At 37.9% G+C, this 17,439-nt stretch overlaps 2 protein-coding genes across 7 annotated transcripts in view; one reads left to right on the top strand and one right to left on the bottom strand.

The window, feature by feature from the left end:
- Positions 1-7,825, top strand: part of PPARA (peroxisome proliferator activated receptor alpha) — a 38,740-nt gene extending 30,915 nt beyond the window's left edge. For all 5 annotated transcript variants that reach the window (XM_090147481.1, XM_090147487.1, XM_031597249.2 and 2 more), the window contains one exon: positions 1,305-7,825. In XM_090147481.1, the coding sequence (XP_090003607.1) occupies positions 1,305-1,552 (248 nt within the window). In that variant the 3' untranslated portion in view covers positions 1,553-7,825. The remainder of the gene's footprint in view (positions 1-1,304) is intronic.
- Positions 7,826-8,567: 742 nt separating this feature from the next.
- CDPF1 (cysteine rich DPF motif domain containing 1) overlaps positions 8,568-17,439 on the bottom strand; it is a 44,160-nt gene continuing 35,288 nt past the window's right edge. For both annotated transcript variants that reach the window (XM_090147523.1, XM_031597251.2), the window contains exon 4: positions 8,568-11,517. In XM_090147523.1, the coding sequence (XP_090003649.1) occupies positions 11,374-11,517 (144 nt within the window). In that variant the 3' untranslated portion in view covers positions 8,568-11,373. The remainder of the gene's footprint in view (positions 11,518-17,439) is intronic.

A 17,439-nucleotide genomic window follows, 5' to 3' on the forward strand; every position in this document is an offset into this window, starting at 1 on the left:
AGGGGTAGAGTATGGTTTTGCTCACATTTGACTTGCTGATTGGATCATGTAATGAATTCTGCACAAATGCACAGTGCTGTTGATGCACATTCTATTTTCTGATTTTAAAATTGCAACTTATTTTCAAAACCCAACTAGATTAGCTAATTCCAAAAATTAGTTTATGACACTTTAAAGAATAATTTCATAGTACCTGGGAACATGGCTTTGGTTTTTTTATGCTCACTGTTTATGAGAGAAAGAACACAAATGTTATCCATTCTTTCCTCTTGAAAGGACATTCATACTTAAGGTTTAATTCAGAACTATTCATAGGCATTTTGAAAAAAGAAAAGAAGAAGATCAAGACAGTTCCAATGGCATGGTTGCCTGCTTTTTTTATATGCTGCCAAACTCATAAGACATTTCACTGTTTGTGGCAGCATCCTCAACAATTACAAGAAGAGAAAGTCTGTAGACTTTCAAATGCTTCAAGTGCTAGTTTAGACAGTAAGTTCCCACCAAATCTTGAGTTACTTTTGCACACCATATTGATATTTTGAGTTTTCAAAAGTCAAGAGAGTTTTCTTCAGGCAAAATGGTATTTTTCTCTTTTCTTCTCCTGAAGAGAAGAAGCTGAAGTTTGCAAGAAACAAATTTAGCTTGTGACCTCATACTTCTCACAGATAAGTTTGACCCAGAGAGTTAAAGTATAGGATTGTAAGTAGCTGCAAGTGGGATCCAATGCTGGAAAGTGTGAAACATCCTTACTAGGTACTTCTCTACATCCTGTCAATAACTTATCCTATAGCAATATGTATGGGGACCAAGGGTGAAAGCTAGATATTTTGTATCTTGATTAGAGCTCCCAAACTTGAAGAAGTCTCTAGAAATAACCATGTATTTTTTAACTCTTGTCCTTACTGTTTGAATTATTTTATCGTGACATGCAGATTATAGAACTGGGCTCCTAGGCTGAATGCTTCTTTTAGTTTTGTGAGTGGAAGGGGTGGGTTTTGTTGTTTTTTGGTTTTTGTTTTTTTTTTTTCCTTTAGCAGCACAGGTTGTATTTAGAACTATGAACTTACCTCAAATAACTGTGGGCATTGAAAATGCTTTGACCTGAGGTTTAAGACTACATTTTTTTTTTAAAGGTTTACTTTAAGCCTGTTCCAAAACCTGTTGAAGTTGATGAGGTTATTGTCATTGCCCTCCAGTGTATAATGTAAATTTATACTAGTCTCTAAAATATAGAATGTATAAAATAGCCTACAATACAGAATATTTCAAAAATTTTGACATGTATTCTTCTGTTTTGAGAATAGATCGTCCTGGTCTTGTAAATGTAGGACACATTGAAAAAATGCAGGAGAGCATTGTGCATGTACTGAAACTGCACTTGCAAACCAACCATCCTGACGATATCTTCCTCTTCCCGAAACTTCTCCAAAAAATGGCGGACCTCCGACAGCTTGTCACAGAGCACGCTCAGCTTGTTCAGATAATCAAGAAGACTGAATCTGATGCACATTTACACCCTTTACTGCAGGAAATCTACAGGGACATGTATTAAGGATTTTTAGTGTTTTTTCCACAATATTTAAAGACGACAGCAATATTAATAATAGATGGGAGCAAAATCACTTGCACAGCTATCAGCTGTTCACTCGGTTCGGAGCGTGACAAATGTAAAATCTAAGTAACTGGAGTGCTACAGGTCTTTTGGTTTGAGTTCTTCTGTCTTCTTTTGAATGAGTTCTACAGAAAAATACTGATCGTAATGTTCGTGAAGCGCCTTAAAGCAGTTCTTTTATTTGGGAATCTGAAGATTGGTAAAGAATATATATTTGTATAATAAATCAGAATGTTAAGTAAGAGAAATGGGGAAAAAAAAAAAGTATTTCCTCATTTCCTCTTGGCTTAGTCATTTTAGAGTTACAATGACAAATTCAACAAGTTCTCTCCAGCTACAAGCACCCTCATAAAGATGACGCATTCTTGGCTAAGGGAAATACTGAGAAACAACTAATATTTTTTGTTAGAGGCAATCAGTCTAGATTTATCAAATGATTGGGTATTACTGTACATACATATTTAAAAAATTTGAAAGACCTTTCTTGTGCCATTGCTTGAAATCCATGAATCACACTATAGCTTCACATAGCATGGCATTGGTGTACTTTAGGATTAGTGCACCGAGAAGACAATACTTTCAAGAATTGAAATAAAATCCTAAGTGTTATCTAAAATACAACAGATAGTACTATTCAGGTTTTTTTGGAAGAGTAAAAGTGCTGAGTCATGGGACTGTTTGGAAAGAAAATGCAAAAATCTCCCTGAGGAAAAAAGTGTCTAACCATGTGTAGCTTGGAAAACTTGCAATAGCTCAAGATGCAGTCAGTTTTGACTTAAGAATACGGCTTTGAATCAGCCAGAGTTCTGGACAGACAGAAAAATCTGATCCTAGTCAAGGGTGGGGGAGGGGAGGTATGGGGAGAGGAAGAATTTCAACTGTACAGTATTCTAGTGCAATGATAGATTACTCTGAAGAAATGATTACATAGGAAAGGTACCTTCCTTCTTGTCCTGTGTTTTGGCAGTATGGAGTTAATTGAACTTGTTTACTTTTCTTGTGAGTACACTTTTTTTTTTTTTTTTTTTTTCAATTCTTCACTCATATCTTTCTAATCTTTGATAGACCTGCCTATAGAAGTAATAGCTGGATTATTTTACCAAATTTCTCCTTCTCATTAGAGCCATAGTGGATAAAGACAGAAGAAAATGGAGCTTGTCAATTGTCTGATGTTATGAAAGAGAGCACAACTGAGAGTAAGTTTATCATATACCTGAGTGTTTTACAATAGTACTTACTCTTGATTCAGAATAAGCTACAAGGAAACTGCTTGCCTATGGCATTTTGGGTCCCTTGTTGAAATTAATGCACAAAATGTGAAAGCAAGTGCTAGTTGCATACAAGGCACTGTGCTAGTTCTTATTCTTCACATTTTTAATCTGGTAATTTCAATTTGTTAGTTCTGTATTTTACTATCTGTTTCATAACAAAGGTTTCAGGAGCCAGTCTTAACATTTTTGCAGCAGTTAGGCTTTCAGTGCCACAGGATGACATGTTCTCCTTGTTTTATTGTAGCATGTTTGGAAACATTAGAATCTTAAACATTCTCTGAATTAATTAAGATGGATGAAGTGAGAACATCATGTATTGGTGCTTATTTAGTTACATTTGTTTTGCACAAGCCCACTGGCATGGCTAGGCACTGAATAAATTACTGGTTTAATAGCAATTTGGTATTTACCTAGATGATGGCCATTAGCAGAAGTTTTAGTGTGAAATACTAAAGCACCAGCCTCAAATTTGGTGACTGTCTAGGGCAAGATAGAAGAATTAGGTACATACACATTTGCCATCCCTGTCAGTTACCTTCTTCTCCCCACAGCTGGGATGAATAAGCATTATGTTACAGCTCCTTCAAACACTTCAGTAAGAGAAGATTGTTGGTCTTACTGGGAAACAGTGGATGAGAAATGGGTTGTCTTGTGTCTTATAACAGTACATAGTATGCCCTCAGAAATAACAGGAAGATTTTATCAGCGATGCTGCTTAATTCTTCAAGTCGGCCTTGTCTGCCTAGGAAACGGTGGCTTTTGGGCATAGGATAGTCAGCACTGAGGTATTTGATAAGCAATATTGCTTAGTTAAGGAAGTTGCCAAAATCTCCCAATGGCATACTAGCAGTCTGTAAACATTGCATCCATCCATAGGAAGCGCGCAGTGCTTAGCACCGTGCAGCTGATGGCAGTGGAAGTTCTAACGTTGGAAACCCTTAACAGCCAACTGGCTCAAGTTTGTCTTCTGAAGAAGTGGAAGCTGCATTTTCCCCCAAAGTGCAGTCGTGTGCAAAGTGCAAATTTGAAAGTTCTCTTCCATTATTGGCATGTACTGAAGTTTCTCAGAAAAAAAAATAAAACAAACAAACAAAAAGACAGAATCACTGTGGAGAAAATGTATTTTCCCTGTTATTGTTTCCAAAAATGGCTGATACATTTAACTGACACTGAAAAGTTTCATAATAAATACTTACATTTGGCAAAATTATAAAGAATTTAAAACAGCATTGTATCTATATTAGAAGCCTCTTTGTAACAGGATCCCATTACAGGCATTAGGAAAGTGTGCTATTTGCATTTTTTTCTACTTCAGGTGCATTTTTTTTAATAACAAAAGAAAATGCAAGCATTTTTTGAGTAAGCCCTTTGGACACCAGCATTCAGTTTCTATTTTAAATTAAATTGCAGGCCTTTAAATGTATGGAAAGAATACATCTGCGAGTTACAGAAGTATAAACAAAATGATAATGTAGCTGAACATTCTGGATAAATTCCACTGTCTACAGGTTTGCACTGTGCATTTACCCACAGACTCCTTCTGTGGAGACTTTCAGCACTCACCTGGACGCTTTTCTATGCAACCTCCTGTAGTGAACCTGCTTTAGCAGAGGAGGTTGGACTCTGATCTCCACAGGTCCCATCCAACCCCTATGATTCCGCAATTCTGTGTGTTTCTCGAAGAATGAAACAGAGCAGACAGTTCACTTGCATAAGTGTGCAGAAGGAAGTTCTTAATTTAAACCTTATGCTTCTAAAAAGTTGCATCAGAGACTTGTGTGGATGACTGACGTAGATATTTGCCAATTAGATGTCAAAATTACTCAGTTTATGTTCATTTTCAAGAAGTTGGGAGTCTGACAAGTTTTAGGTGTATTACTGAGGAGCTTTCAGCATCTCCACATTGTAGAGATCATGTAATATTTTAAAATGTTCCATCTATGGAGGGAAATAAAGTTAGCAGATTTCAGGATAAAGATTTATTAAAGGCTTATTAGCTTGTTATGTATAGTTTTGATCTGATTCTTATCTACACTAGCTTATTTTAATGTAATAGCATTGAAGACCCCTGGTTAGGGACCAGGTACCCACGATGAGCTTACAACCAGAGGCAACAGGTACATAGGGATCCTAAGGAGCAATGGTACAATTTAGGACTTCAACAAACCTACCACCTATTCACTTTGGAGGGTCTTTTTGTTTCTTTGTTTTTGATTTATTGGTAAGCCTTAGGTACTTTAATAGCAGGGAAAAGAAAAAGCAAAAAATAAGGGTTTGTTTCAAAAAGTTAGGAGTACTCGTTTTCAAACTCTATACTATATTGTTTAAAGGTACTCTGTGTTCAGTTTGATAGTGCACAGCTGTCTTTAAAAGAAAAACAAAACATTGCATTGTACCTTATATAAATTTCGGAAATTCACTTTTATTTTAAACACAGATTGACTGTTAATGGATAGGAATGTTCTCCACTTACAGAAATTGAATCTTTCTTGGCATTTAAAGAAGTGTTCTTCTTTTGTCATTTCCATGTGCCTTTGTGCTTTGGTTCTAGCCAGCTGCTAGAAAGCTGAAGTGTTGCCAAAGAGCATATTTTAGCTTTATTTCTGGCCTGCACAGATTTAGGAAATACCAGCAGTTGCACTAAGTCCGTTCTCATGAGAGAGCTAGCACAAGTTTGCAAATCGAAGAGCTTATAATAAGCATCCAAACATTTGTTTGTTTATTCAAACTGCTAAAGCTTTGGAGATTTATTCATCACGGGAGCTGGGTCAGGCGCTGGTAAATTGAAATTTCCTCCTTTTCTCTAATGGAAAGCCTGGACAACTTGTGCATCACGTCAGACAAAGAAATCGGAGACTGCGCTGTCGCTGCTTCTACTGTGTCTAAAGAGGAACAATTTCAGCTCTGTCTCTCCTTAAAAGCGACCATGTTACTTAGTAGAAAATCTGCAACTGCCTTTAACAAATGCATTTGCAGCTGTTGGGTTATTACTTAAGGATAAGTTCTTATAAATAATGGACCTTCACTGAAAACCCTGATCCCCTACTAAGTGTCAAAATGTGAGGGTTAGTACGGTATCTGGTACTTGCTTATATCTCAAGTGCTTTCTTGATAATAAGTTGCATATATATTTTTTTAATCTAGAGTTAATTAGCTCTGCTATCCTCTTATTAGAGATTTAAATTATATACGTGGGTTTGATCTGAGAGTATTGATCATATGTACTATGGAATTTTTTAATTTAATGTAATACCATTTCTTCACGTTTTGATTTGTAAAATATCAGAATATAATTGCAAGGTATAAACTTGCACTAAATTATATTGCAGAGGTACTTTAAGAAAAAAATATGTAAATTATTTAATTTAAATACTTGTTTCATACTTTATCTTGTGAAGCCTTTTGTACAGTGAGGAAAGATTTACTTTTATGGGCAAGGGCGGTGGGCCTTAAGTCAAAGACAAGCATCTATTTATTCCTGCATGGGTTTTATTCCTATCACAAATTCTGCAACTTGTCAATGTTTGGCACCAAATGGAAAATTGTATTTTCACATAGAATATAGACTTCCTTAAAGTAAGTCTAGGTCAGGATGAAATGTAACCTATGGCTGCTTCTTTTCTGAATTTCTTAGGCAGCAATGGAAAAAAAAAAAACTTTAAAAGGTACCACCAGATGTGTCACTTTACACTGTAAATATATCATATAAATGCATTGCTAACTAAACCCATCCTAGGGCAAGGGCATTTCTCTTCTGTTTTCCCTAACGTGCTTACAGTTTTTTAAAACTTCTTCAGCTTCTGAAGCCTTTTTTTCCCTTTTAATCTTCTTGACTGATTGCATCAGTGTTATCTTGTCAGATTCCACTGAAACCTTGTTTCAAAACAGAATTTCTACTGCAAGGACCTCAATTTCAGCTGGGCTGCCTCTGCCCCAGGGGTAGGCTGCAGGCACAAGAGAGATTAATCTCCTTACAGGCTGGGCCTTAAGAATGGACTGGACTGCAAGAGCAGGCATAAGGTACTTAAAAGCCATTTGAAGTATTTTGGTATGTTTTCTCAGGTTGGATACGCATGAGCAGTAATTGCTACTATGGAGGGGGAAAAAAAAAGCAGCACAATGCAAAAAGTTTTATGGCATTCTTCACCCCTGGAAGAAAAAAAAAAATGGTGGTGATAAATATTAGCCAACCAAAATACTGGCACACTCTCCTCCTCTTACTGCATAGGAGTGCAGTATAAACATTCAAAATCTCTTTTGTGACGTGTAATTGTAAGATTAGCAAAACTGCTGGGTAATTCATACGCGAGTTGCCACGCAAAGAACCATCCACATCCAGGCTTCCCTACCTCAGGCACATCTGAGTGCCACAGGAAAGTTTTGCTGCCCGGTGTCGGAATTGCATTCATGGAGACACAGCGCCTTTGCCCCATCGGTCCTGCAGCGCTCTTCGGAGCTGCTGGGGATGGAGCAGATCCGCTCATCTGTGCCGTTATGTCCGCTGACGGTCGCATAGAGAATGGAAGAGGCTGCTTCAATGAAATCCCTCACCTCGCTCCCTGCACGGACAGCTCCCTTGGGGTGGCTGGCAGTGGGAGGCCGTGGCTTCTTCTCAGTGGCCACAAATATTTTCCTCTGGTTTCAGAAGTGGAAGAACATTTCTAGCTTCCTTCGTGACAACAAAGCTAATCTAAGTTTGAGTAGTGCAGATTTTAAAAAGAACACCCCTGTTGCTGTTTGACACAATCTGTGGTATCAGCTTCTCAGATGAGCTGCATTTCATATTGCTCCTGATATTTCACAACTATACAATCACTCTGATTTTCTGTAGGAATGTAACAATTTAATTACATCACGATGTTAGAACTCTTTATGGTGTGTTAAATTGTCTGTAATCTGCTAGGACAGAAAAAAGCACGTTTTTGTTAGCGTTGCCAAATCCTAATCAGTAGAGCTAACAAGTGTTTAATTATATCAAGATAATGATATAAAAGAAGAAAAAGAAAAAAAAAAAACCAACAAACAAAATCATTGTTTCCAGTCACCTTTTTTTTTTTTTTTAATTTTATTTATTTTTAGAGGAATTTGGGGGTGTGTTTTATTGCAAAGAGCTGGCATTTCTTGAAGTGAGTAGTCAAACCTGATTCCCATGGAATGTGTTTCTTGGTGAAATCCCACCCGGTGCCTCCGGGTTCCTGAGGGTCTTTCTGTCAGACCAAATGCAAGTGGGATTTCCAGGAAAGAACGGCAGCCCTGGGCTCACAGGGTCTTATAGGAAAGACAAAGTCACTTACATACGTGAATGTAAAAATTACATATAGTGTAATGTGATGATGGCTTCTCAGATGTTACCGGCCTACCGAGCTAGAATGAAAAAACTTGGAACTTTTTTACATTGTTTTTTTGTTTCCTTCTCCTTTAAAACATAAATGGTTGGATTCACTGTTTGTATAGAGACTGGTAGAAACCTCTGTGCTTTAAAAAGAAAATAAAAGTTATCCTGCAAGATTGAATGTAAACACAATTAATTTGCAATACGTTTTTGCCTTAATGGTTTAAAAAAGAAAATAAAGTATTTTTAAAACGAACCGAATGACTTGTGCTGATCTTTCATTTCCAGGAAAATAATTCATGATAATGTTGTGGTTTTGAGACAGGCAGAGCTGTTACACTCCGCTGGTGGCCTCTTGCACTTTATCCAAACCAGCTGCCACATCTTAACTGAATCCCTTCCAATGACCATACACGCATCAGTAACTTTTAAGTACACTAAGATAGTTCTGCTCTGAGCCCCTGTACAGCTTATGTCCTCACCTGGCAGCTCCTGTCAGTGCATGCAGAGTCAGCACCTGGGGTGTAAAGGGTGGGTGGTGGTGATGTGCCTGTGCACCGTGGCAGCCATCACTCCTTCTGAGACAGTGGCTGGAGTGCTCTTCTAGTTAATTAACAATTCAAACAAATTTGCCTTAATTTGATATCCAGGCCTCTGCTTCAGAAAACACTCGGCTGTTCAACTTCACAGCAGGGATACAACTTCTAGTAGTGACCAAGTGATAAAGTGAGCTTTGGTAGGAATGGCTGCATTTATTGTGGGGGCTGGCAACAAATGTCTGTTTTTAAAAAGAAATACAACATATGCTTACTATATAACATTTTAGTATTACAAAGGTTTTTTAATGATGGAATAATATTTCAAGTATGTAGAACGTGTGGATGCTTGTAGATTAACTGCCAGGGATGTGTGTGTAACATACATATGCATCCTTTCCTTTGCAAACCCAGGGATTTATTGAAGTGGTAAAACAGTGCCAAAGGAAAATTGCAGCAGAGTAAAAAAACTTTTTTTTTTCATCATCTGTGTGCTGGAGGATTGAGGGCCTCATTTTCAGCAGCAGAAAGTATCCAGAGAAGCTGATAAAACCCAACTGTAAAGGCTTTATGCACCCTGTAAGGAAGGACTCGCGGCTGCTAAGCTGGGGTAAGTTTAGGTATGATGACAGCATTCAGTCTGTACAATCACATACATACCAGCACACTGTGATAGAGAGCATAATGCCCACGTTCAGTAGGAAATATCAGAATGCAGAATATGCAAGTAGTAACAGTCAGACACAGATAATAACGCTGCCATTACAAGAGATCCCTAATCACACGTAGGCCAGCTTTCCTTTCCTAGCACAAGAACCACAGATGACAGAAGGGCACACAGTAGGTTGAATTAGAGGAAAAACAGCTCAGAGAGCAGAGATCCCTCCCAGCACCATGTGGGTGCACCTCCCAGGCCTCAGGTATCTTACAGCCCAAAGGCACATTTTCATTCAGATGCAAACTGCACTCACCAGGTTTTTAAAACCTACTTTCAGGCTAAGAGTTAACATACAACCTGCTGCAAACATTGTGAAATAAAGAAAATAAAAACTTAGATAATGTTTTAGAAAGACATTTGCCTGTGTAAACATACCATAGAATCTTGTCTTAAGTAAGGAGGGGGGGAGGAGCTATGTGTAACATGAAACTGAAATTGAATACCACTAATTTTAAGCAAGCTGTACATCACTTTATTTGAAAGAGTAACCTCTTATTACTGCAGAAAGGAATCTGAAATGTTGAGTTCTAACAAGTATTTTTTTTTTTTAGGCAATTAAAGAGGTCTGTGCATTTCATACTCAAGAGCAGCTACAGCTTGAAAAAGGTTGTAATATTATCCATGATTGCTCCTCTAGTAACTGCAAGAAATTCCAGTCTCCAACAGCAGAAACCAATACATGAGGTTCAGTATAAAACACAGTGAAAGATTCCAGGACATTAGAAAGTCTTAAATAAAATAAAATAACTCATTGAAATTACATTGATTTCGTCTAACAGATACATGGCTGATTCTCCTAAAAGAACTGTGTAAGTATAAAACAAATGATAAAGCTGAACGAGTAGAGAAAAGGAGAGATGTTAACTGAGACATTGATAATGGTTCTGAACCAGTGACCAAAAAAACATGAATAAATAACATGAATGTGGTGATTATGGAGCACTCTGGACATATCCTCAAGGTGTGTGACTGATTGATTATGTTAGAATATAAATCTTCCTTGTAATTAAGACAAAGTCAACACAGACATTCACGATGCCAATATACAGACTAAAGAAATTGCTTTTTCTGCTAGCAATTTTTTATATATATATATATATTTACTAAAACTATGTTTCTCAAATCCTGATTGTTCAATTGCCAGCTTCAGAAAATAAATGACTTTAGTAGCTGAATTTTCCTATTTCCATATTGAACTAGAGAAAGTAACCTCTTTTATCACTGTGCAGAGACGGACTGGGAGACTGAGTGCAAAGTGACTGCAGATTTGTATCATTTTTAAAATTATTATTTAAAAAAATTTAAATATTGCCATTATAAAAGCATGTACTTTCTGTGATAGTATTGACATTAGAATTTTGAATTTAGATATTTCTGTGGCTATCTATGACGTTTTGTCCTACCGGTTTTATTTTGGACTTAAAAATAAAGCTCTGACTTCCTTCCTCACTGTAATCTTACCAAGCTAACAATGGCAGGTTAACAATTGGTACTTACATTCTTGGACGTACAGCGAATTAAGTCAGATAAATCTCTCAGATTTTTCGTAACACTGCAGGATTATCAAGAACCATACAAAACATGAAAATAGCAAATGGGAAATTTGGATACAGTTCCTATGCTCTAACACTGTTCAGTTTTTTTACTACATGCATTTGATAAGGCAACAAACAGGCCTGTCTGACATTCTTTCTGCTTTTCCAGCATCCTAAGGCCAATCTGCTGGTGCTGCAATTGCTGCACGATGATGCTTGAAGCCAAGCCAGTGGGAAACGTGTAGCTGTTTTCTGCAGCAGTGAGCTAATGAAAGTCACTACTTCAAAAGGAGCAACATGAGAGTCTTAAACAGGAGAGAGGATAAAGCTCAACCAAAGAACTGTCTCTCTTTCTTGGTCTTTCAGTATTTATGTTCTTGAATCCATTTTTTTCTTAGTCTTTGACTGGAGCTTCCTTTTTTCCATATCTTCTTGTATTTCCAAAGGAAAAGCCTGTAGGTTTTCATTCACACAGGGGAGGCAGAACCTTTTGGTGTAGAACAGACTACATTCCTGTAAAGAAAACAGTATTAGCTGGATACACAAACTGGAACTGCTTATGTTCCAGTCTTATTAAACCACATTTATATGTAGAATCTTTATTCTGAATTAAATTATTCTTCTAGGTTAAAATACTCCAGAAATTTTGCTTCTTCTATTCAGTAATTCTAACATCTTATTGGAGGTACTGAGTGAAAAATAAAAACTGGACTGTAACAAAAGCTAACCAAATAAACAATTACTTTAAAGAACTGACCTTCATCAGCTCAATGCTACAGTAAGCAGTTACCAATTTCCTTGCAATTGGCTTTTTCCTTCAAGAATCATTCATGGATCTCCTGGCGTGATCACTAAATTACAAACAAGGTGTTATGGGTAAGCCGAGCTGCTCTTGCTGATGGATTATTCCTGGAGAGTTAAACACGAATGAAGACATCAGACAGATCAGAACATCCTTCTAGGAGTAACAGATTCTGTGGGTTTCACCTAAACAGCAAAGTTCTCTATCGCTAAATCTTCATTTATCTTCCCAAGATTTCTCCCTGCTGGGAAGATCTTTCAGCTTCCTGAACTGGCATTTGAGATTTGAAGTTTCAGAAAGTTCTGCTTGCCAATTTCCATGAAACAGCAAACGCAAACACAAAGAACGTAGGTCAGAAACAGTAAGCTCTGAGATTTTAGTTGCATATTTTTCCACAACTACCTGAAAACTTAATTGTCTTTGTAATTTGCATGTTTGCATAGCCCTAGGAGAATACTTAAAGTATATTACATGAATATCATAGAGATGTTCAGTAATCAGAATAGCTAACTGAATTTAATTCAGCTGAGGCAATTCAACTGAGATTTCATCCTTTAACCAAGATTTCACCCATTAACCTTTTTTACTTTGAATAAATGGACTCGCTGATTAAAAACTAAAAACATGCATCGTACTAAAGGTTGAGTGGACATCCCTTGCCCAAGTTACTGAAGGCAAAGTATTAGAATCTGTTGTGCTCAACGATGTTTTCCTGCCCTTGAAACGGAATGGCTCTGTGATCTGACATAGTTCACATCTGATTTAGTTAAAGAGTGTTACAGACCCCGTATTTATTTTCCACACAGTTAGCTCTAACCAGATGCTAGAATTATTGAATGGGAAGAAGCAAAATTGCTGGAATATTTTAATCCATTTGCAGTGCAGAGTTCAGACAACTGAAGGAGAAGCTTATTGAAGTGTTACTCTTTTGCCCTGCAGTGAGACTGAAGTTCATGGTTCTCCAGGCGTGCTGATCACTAAATTCCAAACAGGATTTAATAAGTAAGCTAGAGAGGTGTTACTGATGGATTATTCTTGGGGATTTAAGCATGAATAAAGACATCAGTTCAAATGGAGCAGGACATCTTTCTGGGTGCAGTAGATTTCAAGGGTTTTACCTAAATAGCACAGTTTTCCTCTTGCCGTGATGGTTTGTGGCTGGCCTTTCTCTAAGAACTTGGTTTGGATACTTTTGCATTTCTGTTCTCACTTTTGTTTCCCTTGTCACTCACCATCTGCACTTCAACAGTAGGTACCACTTGATTATATCAAAATCACAATCACCTTGCCTCTGTGTGATAACTTCTCTTCATCTATTGTCCTTTTCTGCACCAGTTGTCAGGCTTTTGCACATTCAGAGTTGTGTGAGGCCCTGCCCTCTGAAAAGCCCTCTGAAAAGCCCCCTGCACGCTCTCCACAGCCTATTGTTTTTTGTCCTTTGATATCCTTAATACATTAAGCTGCCAGTTAAAAAGGGAAGATTAGAGTTTAAGTTGGCCTTGCTATTGTTCCTTGTATTACAATATGGCACACAGCTCCCCAGGCCCTCAGGTTAACTTTATGGCTCCATAGGGATGGCCACTGCCCCCGAGGACACTGCTCAGCAGTGGCAAAGGTGGGAGAGGCTTTTGCCCCACTCTGGGAAACTCAGATGTTAAGACCAAGCTCCTTACAGACATACAGGTGCTCAATTTGCATTCTTTTAGCTGAAATGAGTTGCCAGCTTCTGCTGATTTCCACTTATGGGGCTTACACAAAATCATGCCTATGAACCACGCACATCCGGATTCCGGGTACACACACCTTTACAGAATCCCAGAATGGCCAGGGTTGGAAGGGACCTCAAGGATCATGAACCTCCTACCCCCCTGCTGCATGCATGGGCCACTAACCTCACCATTTAATACTAGACCAGGCTGTCCATGGCCCCATCCAATCTGGCCTTGAACAGCTCTGGGGATGGAGTCCTCAGACTCCTCTCTCAGTCATGGGATAATGTAGCCTACCTGCTACGAATTACATTTATTATGTATACCCAAGCCCTTCTTTGATCACTGTCCTGACAGGCCTCCATCCTTAACTGGACAATTCTTTAACTCTTTCGTATGTTTTACCACATCCACAATCAAGTCAGGAGGGGGCATTTTCATTCAGTTCAGGCAAAACTGAGCTGTTAAAGCTAACTGACAAGAGTTTATTTCTCTTCTCACCTGGATCGTGTCAAAAAGTAATATAGACAGGGGCATTATTTTTAGCACACTTATGAAGGAAACTCGATGTAAAGGAAAGATTCTGCCTAACCTTCTTCGGGACTGACCTTGCATGACTGAAAGTTGAGTGGAAAGCAGTTGTAGTGTTATGTCTATCACTTAATACCTACAATCACGTCCAAGGTCACTGTCTATTTAGCTTCTGCTACAGTGAGCAATAACAAATGAAAATTGCCCCCTTTCTTCAATTCTTCTTTAAAAGTCGCTTCTTATAAGTGTTTATAACCTATTTTTAGTAAGTGTTGCAATAAAAGGAAATACCTGCTTTAAATGACTAACACGGTCACATTACATCATTTCCTCTCCCCTTTAATGAAAGAGAAACAGGAAAAAGGCAGTCGGTCTTTCTAAAGACTTTTAAAAAAATATTTTTATTATCCTACTTTTTACAGTGGTTTTTGGTTTTTGGGTTTTTTTGGTTTTTTTTGGCACGTTTTAAAACAATCATTAGAATTAGTTGTACCAAACGTACTTATCAATAACGTGCTAAAGACTGGTTCAGTTGGGTGAGTACAATGCAAGTTGACTGCAACATAACTCAGTGAGACTTCAGAGACTATCTGAAGACGTGAGTTTATGAACATCGTATAGAACATGAATCTTGACTTTCCCTGGCACAGCAGCTGTAAAGACCCTTCCGCTAGGGTGGGGTGTCTCAAAAAAAGCCTAAAATCTCATTCTTAGATACAAAAGCTAGTAAATGAAATCCAATCCCTTTGCTAAACCTAAGATGAGACAAGTCTTATTTTTACTACACGTTAGTCTAGTACTATATTTTCAGTTAACAGAGAAATGTTACCAACCTGTCACTGACAGATTTCTAGCATATTGCTCCAGCCTCTTTGCAAACGAGGACCAAGAAAACATGATTTTCTGACTTTCAATTCCTATGTTATAACATCGTGGAAACAGCATAAGGCTCAGTTAATGTACTTGGGTCAAGCAATAGCAGGAACCAGAAACAACCCACAGAGATATAATCGTAACTTTGGCTCTCTCTATTGCCTTGGATAAATTTTTACCTCTCTACACTCTAATCTTCCCTACATGAAAGAGGAATAGTATGTATTTACCTACTTTGGTGTGGGTGTTTAAAGCATTAATTATCATTTCTGCAGATCTCTTTCAGTGTTACCTAAGCAGCATTGCTAAATAGATTTGGAAACCATACTTGTCTGCATGATTCACTATCTGGCCTGGCCAGTTTGGTAAGGAATTTATTTTCAACAACTTATGATTATGATTTTGCTTTGACTGATACCATTAGGGGAATCCTGAAGACTCAGATAACAAAAAGTAAATGCCTGACATATTTACACAACAGCTAAAATAGGCAGGAATACAAGAAGTTTTAAAAGAGGCTTTTACTAGTTCATTGCAAATGTCTTTTATGCTGTCACACTCTAGATTATCTGAAACTGTTATTAAATCTTTTAAAATAAAAAAACACATCCACATTCAGAAGAGGAAGACTGCATGGCAGGACACTGAGAGGCTGAACCTCAATATTTCTGATAGATTTAATTGCCAGACTTGAAAATATCTGTTGAATCCTTCATAAATTCAACACACTTAAATTGTGAATGCAAATAGCAAAAAGAGCTCAAGTTTGCCCAAAGTGTGCCTGAGTTACTAATCCTGTGCCATTACATAGGAGGGGTAAACCTGACTTGTTAGGGCAAGAATCAAGCTCATTACCCCTAACTATGTGATCTGCACTTGCCCATATGCTTACTATTACTTTGGCTGTTTGTTTGTGAGCGAGGCAACCACCAGCCCAGACAGGGACATTCACTGTCACAAGGAAGACCTTGCTCATATGTCAGCTTGCACACAACTGCCTTAAGCTACTTGGCCCTAGAAGCTTGAGTTCAGCACTCGGGCTTCATCCGATTCCCGTAGGAATCCTCAGGTAGTTCTAAAAAGAAAAACAAATCTCAGTTGCAAATGCTAATCTGATCTTTTTGTGATTTTCTTTCATTGACATGACAGAACAGACTTCAGAAAAGGTAAACAAACATAATCAGGAGAAAAGAGTTAATTTCGCACTCCTCTTAGAGCAGCGTAATAAATTCATGCTCAGTAATAATTCCCTGCAAATCAGAATAACGTTTAAACTTGTCCAAGAGTCTCAATTTTCTTTCAGCTGTGTTTCTCCCTCTAAATTTTGTGAGCATAATTTGACCTTTATTTTTAATCTCAGGAGAATTTCCTCAGTTCCAACACAGAAATTGTCTGGCACTGGCATATGAACTGCCTCAGCTGCCCACATTATCTCACTTTCTGCTTTGAGTATGCCAGTAGCATTGCTTTGTCCTACCAGAAATATACCTGGCCACCAAACAACATGAGAAAAAAATTGCACACCTTTACAAAGTGCATGTCTTTTATTTTTTTCTTTTCATTTGGCTGGCTGTTTGTTTTTAAACTCACACTATTAGCTACTTTTGGCAAGAATCATGTCTCTGAAGCTAGTCCCTAGAAAGAGCAAACAAAGAAAGGGCTGAAAAGGTTGAATTTGAAACCTGGTGAAGCTGACACTTAAGATTAAGGTGTGCTCAGATACATGCTATTAGCTGCACTCCAGATTTAAACACATTGGTCTGAAATAAGAAATGACCACTTTGGAAGAAAGGCCAAGATTTGGCCGTCCTGAGGGCAGTGGCATCTGGTTGAACAAATACATGCTGTAGTCCATTTAAATGATCAGGTGACATTTCCTCCTGGGTTGACTCATCCATGCATCCTGACCACTGCATGAGTTCCAAGTCTCTTTCAGCCACAAAACTGGCATGCTGAGGGAAAGGAGTAGAACCTGAATTTTCTCATTCATTTTACTGCCTTAAAGAAGCACAGCCTCCAGACAGCGATAACTGTGTAATAACTGTCTTCATTTTTGCTTTGAACTCACAGCAAACAAAGGGACCAGCCCAGCACCAAGGAGAAGTTATTAAGATAACTGTAATTTTATACCACCTTTCTGGACTGCGCTCAGATTTCATAGCTTAAAGTTGGTGCTGGCAGCTATTCAAATTCATTCTTCTTTAGAGAGCTATCACAGCATTGCACAACTCTCCTCTCTGTTTAATTTCTACATGAGCTCTTGCAAATACAATGGTGAGCCTGCATTGCAAATGCAAACCTATGGTTGTTCATATCCCCTTTATGGAAAAAAACATTGTTATAATACAATATACTGTTAGTAGGAACCTAAAGATCTTGAAGTAGTATGTGAACTCCCCTGCATTTGCGTGTGCTGAGAAATTAGAAAAGCGTCTGCACTGTGTTTGTGAGGATGGAGTGTGCTCCTCAGTAAATAGCAGACAAAGTTGCTGATTGTTTCCATTTATTAGCTTTATCACA

This window comes from Phasianus colchicus, chromosome 1 (genome assembly GCF_987193195.1).
Source record: "Phasianus colchicus chromosome 1, bPhaCol1.hap1.1, whole genome shotgun sequence".
In the NCBI taxonomy this organism is placed as follows: Eukaryota; Metazoa; Chordata; class Aves; order Galliformes; family Phasianidae; genus Phasianus; species Phasianus colchicus.